Source organism: Molothrus aeneus, chromosome 27 (genome assembly GCF_037042795.1).
Source record: "Molothrus aeneus isolate 106 chromosome 27, BPBGC_Maene_1.0, whole genome shotgun sequence".
Classification (NCBI taxonomy): domain Eukaryota; kingdom Metazoa; phylum Chordata; class Aves; order Passeriformes; family Icteridae; genus Molothrus; species Molothrus aeneus.
In genome coordinates this window covers 5,007,884-5,021,426 of record NC_089672.1, presented here as the reverse complement: position 1 = coordinate 5,021,426, position 13,543 = coordinate 5,007,884, and the positions used below count along the sequence as shown (strand labels likewise).

The following is a 13,543-nucleotide window of genomic DNA, read 5'->3' as shown; positions in this document are numbered from 1 at the left end:
TCCTGCTGGGAGCCAGGTGGCACAGCCCTGGTGGCACAGGAGGCTGCGGGGCGTTGCTGTGCCCATTCTCCCTGCAGGAGGGCTGTGGGGTGGGGCAGGGGTGGTGTCCACCCCCCTCACCTGCTCTAACGAGCCCTGGCTGTGTCCCTGCTGCTCCCAGACATCAACGAGTGCGAGGAGGAGCCCAACATCTGCCTCTTTGGGACGTGCACCAACACCCCCGGCAGCTTCCAGTGCGTGTGTCCGCCGGGCTTCGTGCTGTCCGACAACGGCCGCCGCTGCTTCGGTCAGTGCCCAGCTCCTGGAATCCCTGCAGAGTTCCCGGGAATCTCCCTGACCTTGGCATGTCCCCATCCTCCCCCAGACACTCGCCAGAGCTTCTGCTTCACGCGCTTCGACAACGGGAAGTGCTCGGTGCCCAAGGCCTTCAACACCACCAAGGCTCGGTGCTGCTGCAGCAAAATGCCCGGGGAGGGCTGGGGAGACCCCTGCGAGCTGTGCCCACAGGAGGGCAACGGTAGGGAGGGGACAGGGACAGGGGTGTCCCCAGGGGAGAGGTGGGAGGGTCCCCTGGGGAGCAGTGGTGGGGGTGTCCCCATGGGAGAGGAATGGGTGTGTCCCCATGGAGACATGGGCGTGTCCCCATGAAGAAATGGGTGTGTCCCCATGGGAGCAGTGGTGGCTGTGTCTCCATGCCACTTCCAGAAACCTTCCAAGCCTGTTTCAGCTGCTGGGAGCAGAATCCTGTCAGCACATCCGCTTTCCTTTCTCTTTCCACTCCCACTTTCCTGCTCTCTTCCAGTTGCCTTCCAGGAGCTGTGTCCCTATGGCCACGGGGCCATCCCAGGCCCAGGTGACACCCGGGAAGGTGAGGCTGTGTGGAGGGACAAGCAAAACTTTGGGCTGGAGGTTGTTGCCTGGAATCGATGAGTCCTGGGCTGCTGGAGAGCAGGGTGGGATCCTGGGGGGACACACAGGACTGGGCACCCCCAAACCCCCCAAACTGCTCACCAGGGCTTCATCCCTCAGCTCTGGAGAGAGAACACCTGAGACTCCCTCAGTGCTGAGGGGACAGGGCTGTTTGTGGCCGTGTGAAGCTGCAATTGTTCCATTTCCAGATGTGAACGAGTGCTCGGAGAACCTGGGGGTGTGCATCAACGGCGCCTGCATCAACACCGACGGCTCCTTCCGCTGCGAGTGCCCCTTCGGCTACAACCTGGACTACACAGGGGTCAACTGCGTGGGTGAGGCTCTGAGGGGGTGCCCTGCTCCCTCCTGCTCCCTCCTGCTCCATCCTCATCACTCCAGAGGGGATGGATCGCTGTGTGCATGTGCAGGGAGGGAATTGCTGCTTCCCAGCCCCTTCCCTTCCATGCCAGCTCTGCTGGGACACTTGGAGTGCTCTGCCTGCAAGAGCCCAGCCCTTCCCCATCCTCCTCCTCCTCCTCACGCTGCTGTGCTCCCCAGACACGGACGAGTGCTCCATTGGCAATCCCTGTGGCAATGGCACCTGCACCAACGTGGTGGGAGGCTTCGAGTGCGCCTGCGACGAGGGCTTTGAGCCGGGGCCCATGATGACCTGTGAAGGTAATGACCTGGGGGACAGCCCCTTCATTTCCCACCACCCTGGGCTCTGTAGGACCCCCTGCTCCCTGCCTGGCCCAGCCCCTTCATTTCCCACCACCCTGGGCTCCCAGGGACCCCCACTCCCTGCCTGGGCCAGCCCCCCATGGGTGGCGTGGAAAGCTGGGTGAGGCTCCTCTCCACACTGGGCTCCTTCAGCTCCCTCTGGAGCCCTGGATGAGCACAGGAGCTGCCTCCCTAAGGACCAGCAGCCCATTCCCACCAAAGCTGCTGGGACACCAGGGGTCTGTCCCTCTGCAAGGGCAGAGCACGGCAGGAGGCTTTGGTGGAGCAAAGCTCTGGTGTGGGACGGATGCCCAGGGAGGGTGGACGTGCCCTGGGGAGCTCCTCCCCCAGCTGAGGGCACCCAGGTGAGTCCTGGCCTCTCCTCCCTGCAGACATCAACGAGTGCTCCCTGAACCCCCTGCTCTGCGCTTTCCGCTGCATCAACACCTTCGGCTCCTACGAGTGCACCTGCCCCTCTGGGTACGCCCTGCGGGAGGACAGGAGGATGTGCAGAGGTAAAACCCCTTCTGCAGCCACCAGGGCACGGCCCAAACTGCCCCCAGCCCCTGCACTTGGCCAGCTGTGCACAGGGGAGGTGGGAATTCTGCGCTGGCTTTTCTCACCATCACCCACCTCGGTGCTGTGCTAGGAAGGAATTCTTCCCTGGGAGGGTGGGGAGGTTTCCCAGAGAAGCTGCCCCTGGATCCTTGGAAGTGTCCAAGGCTTGGAGCAGCCTGGGACAGTGGAAGGTGTCCCTGCCATGGCAGGGGTGGCATTGGATGAGTTTCAAAGTCCCAACTCATTCCATGACATTTTTTAACCCGTGTGCCGGCCAGCCTGGCCCGAGGCTGCAGGGATGGAAGGGGGGCAGTGCAGGGGTGGCAGAGCTGGGCTGGCAGGGCTGGCAGGGGCTCTGATGGGTCTCGTTGCAGATCTGGACGAGTGTGCAGAGGGGCTGCACGACTGTGAGTCCCGGGGGATGCTCTGCAAGAACCTCATCGGCACCTTCATGTGCATCTGCCCTCCTGGCATGCAGCGCAGGCCCGACGGCGAGGGCTGCACAGGTACCAGGGGCATTCCTGGGGCATTCCTGGGGCACAGACAGGAATCTTCCTCTCTGAGGGATCATCCACAGACCTGTGGTTCACATCCTTCTCTGCTTTCCATCCTTCTTTATTTTACATCCTTCTCTGTTTTACATCCTTGTGCTCCTCCCTGGGCTTTCCCACGTGTCACAACTTCCTGAGTGTCCCAGTAGGACACATAAAACCTTTGTCCATCCCTGGAGCCGTGTGTCACCCCTAGGGTGACACAGCCCCGGGCCAGGTGTCCTTGCCTTTGAGTTTTTCTGAGTGTTCCAAGCTGCTTTTGGGATGGGGAGGAATGAACAGCCCAGAGCTGCATGGGACAGAGACAGCTCAAATCCAATCCAGTCCAATCCAGTCCAATCCAGTCCAATTCAGTCCAGTCCAATTCAGTCCAGTCCAATTCAGTCCAATCCAGTCCAGTCCAATCCAACCCAACCCAACCCAATCCAAGCCAATCCAACCCAACCCAATCCAAGCCAAGCCAACCCAACCCAACCCTACCAATCCCAGCAGCAGCTGGAGCATGGCCCAGCCAGGGAAGCTGAGTTCTGGTCACCCTGCCCTGGGAGAGCTCTGGGATGGGTGGATGTTTTCCCCAGGGCAGGTGGAGGTGGATGTTTGGATGTTTTCCCCCGGCACAGGTGGAGGTGGATGTTTGGATGTTTTCCCCCGGCACAGGTGGAGGTTCCTCCCAGCTGCCCAAAGACACAGAAGGGACCCTCAGGGGCTCAGTGAGGGCTCTCGGGGCAGGTTTGTGCCTGGCCTCAGCAGGGCTCTGTGTGTGTGTGTGCATCCCTGGCAGATGAGAACGAGTGCCGGAGCAAGCCCGGGATCTGCCCCAACGGGCGCTGCGTGAACACGGCCGGCAGTTACCGCTGCGACTGCAACGAGGGCTTTGAAGTCAGTGCCTCGGGCACCGAGTGCATCGGTAATGCCCTGCTGGGCTGCTGCAGCGCCCCCCCGGCAGCACAGGCAGATTCTTGGGTGTTTAGAGGGGCTCAGAGAGCGGGAAGGGACTGGGGACAGGGACACAGGGGATGGCTTCCTGCTGGCAGGTGGGACACTGGGCAGAATTGTTCCCTGGAGGGTGGGGAGGGCCTGGCACAGGGTTGCCCCTGGAACTGTTCAAGGCCAGGTTGGATGGGGCACCCTGGGACAGTGGGAGGTGTCCCTGCCATGGCAAGGGTGGCACTGGGTGGGTTTAAGGTCCCTCCAACCCAAACCTCTCTGGGATTCTTTGCTCCTGAGCAGGAAAGCTGTTGGAGCATCCCCTTTATCCAAACCCCCCCAGGCTCCTCAGCACCACCTGCTCCATTCCCCCTGGTGCTGGCACTGCCTCAGAGCCTGGGTTTGTGTCCCCTTTCTGTGCCCAGACACCCGCCAGGGCTTCTGCTTCACGGAGGTGCTGCAGACCATGTGCCAGATGTCCTCCACCAACCGCAACCTGGTCACCAAGTCCGAGTGCTGCTGCAACAGCGGGCGCAGCTGGGGCCCCCAGTGCGAGCTCTGCCCCCTGCCTGGCACTGCCCACTACAAGAAGATGTGTCCCCATGGCCCTGGGTACTCCACGGATGGCAGAGGTCAGTGTGGGGCACTGTGGTATTTGCTGGGTCCCCAGGACAAAGGAGGAAATGGTGAATCTGACTCCATGTTCTTGGGAGGATATTATATTAATTATATTATATTATATTATATTATATTATATTATATTATATTATATTATATTATATTATATTATATTATATTATATTATATTATATTATATTATATTATATTATATTATATTATATATTGCATTATATTGCATTATATTGCATTATATTGCATTATATTGCATTACATTATATTATATCATACTACATTACATTACATTATAATATTATACTACATTATATTACATTACATTACATTATATTGTATTACATTACATTATATTATACTAAAACTATACTAAAGAATAGAGAAACGATACAGACAGAAGGCTACAAAGAATGAGAATGAAAACCCCTGACTCCTTCCAGAGTCCCGACACAGCCTGAGCATGATTGGTGATTAAGTAAAAACAATTCACACGTTGGATAAACAATCTCCAACCACATTCCAAAGCAGCAAAACACAGGAGAAGCAAATGAGATAATTATTGTTTTCCTTTTTCTCTGAGGCTTCTCAGCTTCCCAGGAGAATGCTGGGCAAAGGGATTTTTCCAGAAAATATGACTGTGACAGGGCAGGGGTGGGCACAGGGATGATCCCCCCGAGCAGACCAGGAGCCTCTGCAGGGTTCCCTGGCTCTCTGGGAGACTCCAGCCTGGCATGGGGTGAGGGGGAGCTTCAGACCTGCCCTGCCTTAGCCTTGGATTTTTGGCTTAATTTTAAGGAATCCCTCTGGCCTTTGAGGTTTAAGGATGGCAGATCAGGTCTATTATAGAATGAGTTATTTATTAACAAAGGAGATAAAAGATCTTAATCAGAATTACTTATTACACAGTGTAAAATGAAAAGAACTGCTAGTAGATTAGAGCAGAATATAAACTGTGCAGATATCGAGGTGTTAAAGCTGGCAAAAGAAATAAGATTGATCAGGAGCCAAATGTAACTTAGCTTGGAAATAATGATAAATTAACAGAGTCCTTCACTCAGCCTCCATCCCTGCTCTGGGGACAAGCCCCACACACCTCCAGGGAATGTGCAGAAGATTTCTGCTTTGTGACAGCTCAGCCACAAATCCAGTTTATCTTCCCAGCTCCCACTTTAGCTCGGGGATGTTTATTGGCACTTGGGAGCTGCCGGAATAACCCCAAGACATTTGTGCTATGTGAATTATCTGATAACGAACACCAGATAAGCTTTTTGTGGGGGGCCAGCTGCCCTGGCATGTGGCACTGACACCTCCTGCTGTCCCTGTCTCCCTCCACAGACATCGACGAGTGCAAGGTGCTGCCCAACCTGTGCAGGAACGGGCAGTGCATCAACAGCATCGGCTCCTTCCGCTGCCACTGCCGCCTGGGCTACACCCCGGACATCACGGGCACCGCCTGCCAGGGTGAGCCGGGCACCGGGCACGGCCCCACCGGCGCTGGGCTGCCCTCCCTGGGCATCAGCACAGCCCCACCAACCCGGGCACAGCCCCACTAACGCTGGGCTGCCCTCCCCGGGCACAAGGCATGGCCCCACCAATGCCAGGCTGCCCTCCTTGGGCACCAGCACGGCCCCACCAACCCTGGGCTGCCTTTCCCGGGCACCAGGCATGGCCCCACCAATGCTGGGCTGCCCTCCCCGGGCACCGGGCATGGCCCCACCAATGCTGGGCTGCCCTCCCTGGGCACCAGCACAGCCCCACTGCCCCCGGGCTGCCCTCCCTGGGCACCAGGCACAGCCCCACCGCCCCCAGCACGGCCCCACCGCCCCCGGGTGATAGGACCCAGATATTGGGCTTATCCCCGAGCGATGCAGGCCAGTCCGGATAGCTCAGTCCCTCTGGGAGAGCTGACAGAGTGCCCGCATACCCAGTCAGCTCGTAGCCGCTGGCCACCCTCAGCAAGCTCGGTGATTTTCAGCTCTTTAGTGATTCTCAGCTCTCTCAGGATTTCAGCTCTTTGCTGGCTCGCTAGGGCGCCTTTGGCTGGGGCAGAAGCAGACGAGAGAGAGGAGAAGGAGAGGTCCTGGTGGATGGTTTGTTGAGGGGTCTGTGAAGGGTTCCAGCGACGGCTCTTCTGCTGTCAGATGGGCTAAACCAGCCCCTTTTTATAGGTTATAAGGGCATCCAAACTTGTCCTATAGTAAGATTTAGGGAAAAAGTGACCTATGGGGTTAGAGATAAGCTATGGGGCGAGACAAAGGACAGGAGCTTATTTTGCTGTCTCATCATGACTCAGCGGTTCCTACTGTTAAGTCTCAATCCTCCATGGAGCTCTCACAAGCTCCATGGATTCTGCTACACCCAGGCTGCCCTCCCCAGTCCTTAACCCCGTCCGGGCTCCCGGGAGCTTTGGGTCCGGATCTCGGCCCTGCTCACCTCCGAGTCCTCCTTTAAGTCCTTCAAAACGAGCTCAGTCTTCCCCGAGCCCAGGACTGGGATCTGAGCTGAAATTTGGGAGCTGCCAGCCCCTCCCAGGCTGCACAGCTGGTTCCAGGCAGGCTGAGCGCCCTGCTGGGATCCAGATGTTGGCATAAACATCTGGAATCACAGCTCTCTCTGCAGGACTTGTCCCAAATTTGCTGTGCTGGCTCAAACTGAGCTGCTCCCCCAAAGCCCCCGGCTCTGCTCAGCTGCTTCCTGGAGAGTGAAAATGGGGTGTTCATCCAGGAATGCCAGAATCCAGGGGGATATCTCAGCCCTGAGCACAAAACCTTCTGTTCAGGGTCCCCTGAGTGGGCTGGGATGTCCGAGGGGTGGAGGGGACCCTGCCCAGCAGCACAAGCTGATGTGTTTTGTCCCTGGAGTGCAGATCTGGACGAGTGTAACCAGTCCCCAAAGCCCTGCAACTTCATCTGCAAGAACACCGAGGGCAGCTACCAGTGCTCCTGCCCCCGGGGCTACATCCTGCAGGAGGATGGCAAGATCTGCAAAGGTACAGGAGCAGGAAGCTGGGGGACAGGGGACAGGGCAGCCAGACGTGGAAAAATGTCAGCGGGAAGATGTGGGGAAAAGGTGCCGTGCATGAGGGTTTGACCTTTCCATGCTCCAGGTGTGGCTCATCAGGGGAAAAAAAGCTCCTGGTTCTTTCCTGGAGACTGCACAGCTCCAGGGAGCTCAGAGGGGTGTCCCCTGCACGTGGCATTGTCACCAGCCAGGCTGGGGCTGTGCCCACCCCCCCAGTGTGGGGAGCCTGGCCTCAGGATCTGGGAGAACCTGGGATTTGTGCCCTGCAGGAGAGGCAGGGGAACATCCCTGCATCTTGCAGATGTGTCTGTGTGGGGTAGGAAAAATAATGGGGAAATTAGGGGAAATTAATCAGGAAAATTTTGGAAAAATAATGGGGGAAAACGGGGAAAATAATTGGGAAAAATGGGGGGAAAATAATGGGGAAAATTGTGGAAAATAATGGGGGGAAAAATGGGGGGAATGGGAAAAATAATGGGGAAAATTGGGAGAAAATAATGGGCAAAACTGGGGGAAATAATTGGGAAAAACAAGGAAAATAATGGATATGAGGTCCCCACGTCATCAGGGTATGAGATGGGGACAGGTTTGTCCTTCCCCTGGGGGAACTTCAAGGGATTTGTTCCCGGGGCTGCTGCTGTGCACCCACAGGGACACTGAGGTGTCACAGCCTCAGGGGGACAGACTGAGACCTTCTCCTTGTCCCTCCAGACCTGGATGAGTGCTCCACCAAGCAGCACAACTGCCAGTTCCTCTGTGTCAACGTCATCGGGGGCTTCAACTGCAAGTGCCCCCCTGGCTTCACCCAGCACCACTCGTCCTGCATTGGTGAGTGCACAATTCCTGAGTGAGCGCACAATTCCTGAGTGCACAATTCCTGAGTGCACAATTCCTGCCCTGCCCGTTCCCACCGAGCAGCTCTGGCTCAGCAGAGGCTTCCCAGTCCCCAAACCCCTCAAACTGAGCCCTGTCCCTCTGCAGTCACCCTGGCAGTGGCTGCTTTGTCCTTCTGCTGCTCAGCCTGGGCTCTGCCCAGCATCTGAGGTGGCCACAGGGCCAGGGGTGGGTTTCCAGGTGGATTTCCAGGTGGATTTCCAGGAGGCCAGGGGTGGATTTCTAGGTCACCAGGGATGAACTTTCAAATGGTCAGGGATGGATTTCCAGGTGGCCAGGGATGGACTTTCAGGTGGATTTCCAGGGATGGACTTTCAGGTGGTCAGGGGTGGATTTCTAGGTCACCAAGGATGAACTTTCAGGTGGCCTGGGATGGATTTCCAGGTGGCCAGAGATGGATTTCCAGGTGGCCACAATGCCCTCCTGGTGGTGTTTTGCAGACAACAACGAGTGCACAGCTCAGCCCTCCCTGTGTGGAGCCAAGGGGCAGTGCCTGAACACCCCAGGCAGCTACAACTGCGAGTGCCAGAAGGGATTTTCCCTGGACAGCTCCGGGGTCAACTGTGAAGGTGGGGCTGGGCCTCCAGGGAGCTTCCATGGGGAGGAACTCTGGGGTTCTCTGAGGAGCCTCAGTGCTGGTGGGAACTTCCAGGAGTGTTTGGACAACGCTCCCAGAGATGGGGTGGGGTTACTGGGGGGTCTGGGCAGGGCTGGGGGCTGGACTGGATGATCCCTGGGGAAGGGGATGGTGCCGTATTCCAGCAGGAGAGATCTTAGAGCAGAGCTGGGGACAGCCCAGGCCTCAGCTGGGATCAGGGACCACCCCGGCAGAATGGGCCAGAATGGGGCACAGGAGCAGCATGGAGGGTGCCAGGCAGGTCCCTGAGCCCCCACAGGGCCGGGGGACAGCGTGTGAGCTGCCTGTGTGTCCCTTGGGTGCAGATGTGGACGAGTGTGACGGGAACCACCGGTGCCAGCACGGCTGCCAGAACGTGCTGGGCGGGTACCGCTGCGGCTGCCCCCAGGGCTACGTGCAGCACTACCAGTGGAACCAGTGCGTGGGTGAGTGGGGCACACTGGGGAGGGCTGGCACACCTGGGGAGGCGTGCCCTGCCTGGGGGAGGTGTCCCATACCTGTGGGGTGCATTCTGTGGGGTGTGTCACGTACCTGTGGGAGGGATTCCGTACCTGTGGGGTGCATCCTGTACCCATTGGATGGGTTCTGTACCTGTGGGGTGCATCCTGTACCCACTGGATGGGTTCTGTACCTGTGGGGTGCATCCTGTACCCATGGGAGTCACCCTTTACCTGTGAGGTGTATCTTGTACCCATGAGGTGTATCCTGTACCCATGGGAGTTACCTGTGGGGTGTATCCTGTACCCATGGGATGCACCCTGTACCCATGGGCTGTATCCTGTACCCATGGCATGCACCCTGTACCCATGGGGTGTATCCTGTACCTGTGGGCTGTATCCTGTACCCGTGGGGTGTATCCTGTACCCATGGCATGCACCCTGTACCCATGGGTGACACCCGATGCCTCTGTGACTCCATGACTCCCCCATTCCACCCCTCCACGGCTCCGTGCAGATGAGAACGAGTGCTCCAGCCCCTCTGCCTGTGGCTCTGCCTCCTGCTACAACACCCTGGGCAGCTTCAAGTGCGTTTGTCCCTCGGGCTTCGACTTCGACCAGGCCTTCGGGGGCTGCCAGGACGTGGACGAGTGCTCGGCCGGGGGCAGCCCCTGCAGCTACGGCTGCTCCAACACGGACGGGGGGTACCTGTGCGGCTGCCCCGGGGGGTACTTCCGAGCAGGACAGGGGTAAGGAGGGCCCGGAGGGGCTGGCCCGGCTGGGAACTGCGGGGGGATGTGGGATAAGGAGCGCTCAGCTTCTCCTCGCCCCGTCCCAAGAGCCTCAATGTGCCCCCTGTTGAGTGATAAAAGTGACAAAGTTATCCTTTGTCCCCGTAAAAAGGGAAGAAGCACAGGAGTTTCTCTCCTGGATTAGGTGAAAAAGGCATCTTACAGACCTGGGGGACTTCATCTCAAACTTAAGGAAAGCAAATTGGACAGGAGCCGTGTGACCGTGTTCACAGGGGTCCAAGGATGAGGGAAGGGATGAGGATCTGACTCCATGTTTCAGAAAGCTTGATTTGTTATTTTATGATATATATTACATTAAAACTACACTAAAAGAATAGAAGAAAGGATTTCATCAGAAGGCTGGCTAAGAATAGAAAAAGAAGGAATGATAACAAAGGCTTGTGGCTCGTACAGAGTCCGAGCCAGCTGGGCTGTGATTGGCCATTGATTAGAAACAACCACATGATCCCAATCCCAGATGCACCTGTTGCATTCCACAGCAGCAGATAACCATTGTTTGCATTTTGTTCCTGAGGCCTCTCAGCTTCTCAGGAGGAAAAAAATCCTAAGGAAAGGATTTTTCATAAGAGATGTCTGTGACAGAGCCAAAAGGTCCCACCTGGGCAATTTACTAGAGAAAAGAAGAGAACAAAGGAACTAATCACTTTTGTGAGGTGTTTTACCAGGAGCAAGGACTTCTTGCACCTGGATCAGCTTTTCTCTGTAGTGAGTTTGTTGTTTTGCCTTTTATTAAACCTTTTTGTTTCCAACACTGCCACCGAAGCCATCCTGCTGATTTTATGCCTCCAGAGGTAGCTGAGCTACCTTGGGTGAGAAATGGAGCTCCAAGAGCTTAGGAGACCTGGCTGGAGGAGGCTCCTGTAACTCACATCTCCTGCCCCATGTGCCTGATCCCAGGGCAGCCAGCAGGCGCTCTGTGCATACACCCAGTGCATTAATTAATCTGTTAATTAATGAAACCACCTTGTTGCGGTGTCTCTTGGGCACATCACACCCATGTGTGACCCTCTGGGTGTTTCCCACACGGAGAACCGGGGAGTGCTGGCATTTCCATTGGATTCATGGATTCCCTCTGCTCTTCTGCCACCAGCCACTGCATTTCTGGCTTGGGATTTGGGAAGGGTCCCTACCTGCCTGCGCCCCAGGAGGAGGATGAGGACAACCTGCTGTCCCCCGAGACCTGCTACGAGTGCAAGATCAACGGGTACCCCAAGAGGGGCCGGCAGCGGCGCAGCGTCAACGGCACAGAGAGGCACCAGGTGAGGAACCCAGGGCATCCTGGAGGGGCTGGAGCAAGGCAGGGGCTGGATCCCTTCAGGAATGGGGGCCTGGAGTGGATCCCGTTCCCTCAGTCCAGGCAGAGCCAGCAGCTCATCCCTGTCTGCCCAGGTTTGGCATCCCCAAACCGTCCTTGTGAAACCAAGGAATCGAGCCCACGTTTCCCATCCCTGGAAGTGTCCAAGGCCTGGCTGGACAGGGCTTGGAGCAACTTGGGATAGTGGGAGGTGTCCCAAGGGGCTGGGACAAGACTTTTTGAGGTCCCTTTCAACCTAAAGCGTTCCATGGTGCTGTTCCTCAGAGGGAGTTCACAAACCTCTGCTGTTGGTGTGTTAATTCCGCTGTTCCCGGGCAGGATCACGCGGTGAACCTGGCCAGCATGGACGTGGAGGCGCCGCTGTCCATGGCGCTGAACCTGTCGGAGCTGGCGCACAAGGAGCACATCCTGGAGCTGCTGCCGGCGCTGGAGCCGCTGGAGAACCGCGTGCGCTACGCCATCGCCCAGGGCAACGAGGAGGGGCTGTTCCGCATCCACCACAGGGAAGGGCTCAGCTTCCTGCACCTGGGCCGCAAGAAAATCCTGCCGGGCACCTACGTGCTGGAGATCGTCAGCGTGGGCCTGCCCCGCCGGCGGGAACTGCACAAACTCGAGGCCGACAACCACCTCGACTACTTGGCGGGGGAGCTGGGCCAGGCACTGAGGATGAAGCTGCAGCTCCAGCTCTACTAAAGCCACCAGAGACCCCCACCCCAGCCCTGCCCCTCGCCACCCGCCCCGGGAACAACGGGATCCTCTCCTGCCACCGCCGCCGCCACCACTGGGACAACGTGGGGATGTCCCTGTGGGATCAGCCATGGGGAATGTCCCTGTGGGATCAGCCATGGGAAATGTCCCTGTGGGATCAGCACCTTCTGGGACAGCCATGGAAGATGTCCCTGTGGGATCAGCCATGGGGAATGTCCCTGTGGGATCAGCACCTTCTGGGACAGCCATGGAAGATGTCCCTGTGGGATCAGCCATGGGGAAATGTCCCTGTGGGATCAGCACCTGCTGGGGCAGCCGTGGGGATGTCCTACTAAGATCAGCCACCACAGGAACTGTCCTTGTAGGATCAGCCACTATGGGAACTGTCCCTGTGGGATCAGCCATGGGGAATGTCCCTGTGGGATCAGCCATGGGAATGTCCCTGTGGGATCAACAGCCAACCATGGGGAATGTCCCTGTGGGATCAGCACCTCTGGGGGCGCCTGCAGCCCCTTCAGCCCCTGTGGGCTTCCCCTCCTGCCTCTCCCAGCCGATCCCTGCAGGGCCATTCCCTGGGTTTGCGGGAACCCTTTGCAGTTCTCCACCAGCCCTGCGCTCATTCCCGGGATGAAAGGTGCTGATTCCCAGGATAAAAGGTGCTGATTCTCGAGACAAAAGGTGCTCGTTCCCAGGATAAAAGGTGCTCATTCCTGGGATAAAGGTGCTGATTCCCGGGATAAAAGATGCTCATTCCTGGGATAAAGGTGCTGATTCCCAGGATAAAAGGTGCTCATTCCCAGGATAAAAGAAGCTCATTCCCGGGATAAAGGTGCTCATTCCCAGGCTAAAAGATGCTCATTCCCAGGATAAAGGTGCTCATTCCCGTGATTAAGGTGCTGATTCCCGGGATAAAGATGCTCATTCCCAGGATAAAGGTGCTCATTTCCCGTGATTAAGGTGCTGATTCCCAGGATAAAGGTGCTCATTCCCAGGATAAAGGTGCTGATTCCCGGGATAAAGATGCTCATTCCCAGGATAAAGGTGCTCATTCCCGTGATTAAGGTGCTGATTCCCAGGATAAAGGTGCTCATTTCCCGTGATTAAGGTGCTGATTCCCGGGATAAAGGTGCTCATTCCCAGGATAAAGGTGCTGATTCCCGGGATAAAGGTGCTCATTCCCGGGAACTGCCTCATCCCCAGGCCCGAGGTGCTCCTGGGTGCTGGTTCCTGGCCAGCGTTCTGCACTGTATCCATCCATCCACCCTCCCATATTTATGGAAAACCACCACAGGAATGCTGGCTCGGTGCTGTCAGGAGTGCATTTTCCTGTAGCTTTACATTTTTTTGGAGGGGTGGGAATTTCTCTGGGGTGGGGGATGTGTGTGTTTACTGTATCGGGGCTCCAGGCAAACTTGAAAACT

At 57.0% G+C, this 13,543-nt stretch overlaps 1 protein-coding gene across 1 annotated transcript in view; it reads left to right on the top strand.

Moving 5' to 3' along the window:
- The window catches only part of LOC136566844 (fibrillin-2-like), a 71,577-nt gene extending 59,470 nt beyond the window's left edge, over window positions 1–12,107 (top strand). Inside the window, 17 exon segments of the mRNA XM_066566164.1 lie at window positions 161–286; window positions 365–517; window positions 803–868; window positions 1,119–1,244; window positions 1,468–1,587; window positions 2,022–2,144; window positions 2,562–2,693; window positions 3,520–3,645; window positions 4,091–4,297; window positions 5,634–5,759; window positions 7,165–7,287; window positions 8,031–8,147; window positions 8,654–8,782; window positions 9,156–9,275; window positions 9,805–10,036; window positions 11,190–11,358; window positions 11,733–12,107. Of these exon segments, the coding sequence (XP_066422261.1) occupies window positions 161–286; window positions 365–517; window positions 803–868; window positions 1,119–1,244; window positions 1,468–1,587; window positions 2,022–2,144; window positions 2,562–2,693; window positions 3,520–3,645; window positions 4,091–4,297; window positions 5,634–5,759; window positions 7,165–7,287; window positions 8,031–8,147; window positions 8,654–8,782; window positions 9,156–9,275; window positions 9,805–10,036; window positions 11,190–11,358; window positions 11,733–12,107 (2,570 nt within the window).
- Window positions 12,108–13,543: the final 1,436 nt, after the last annotated feature.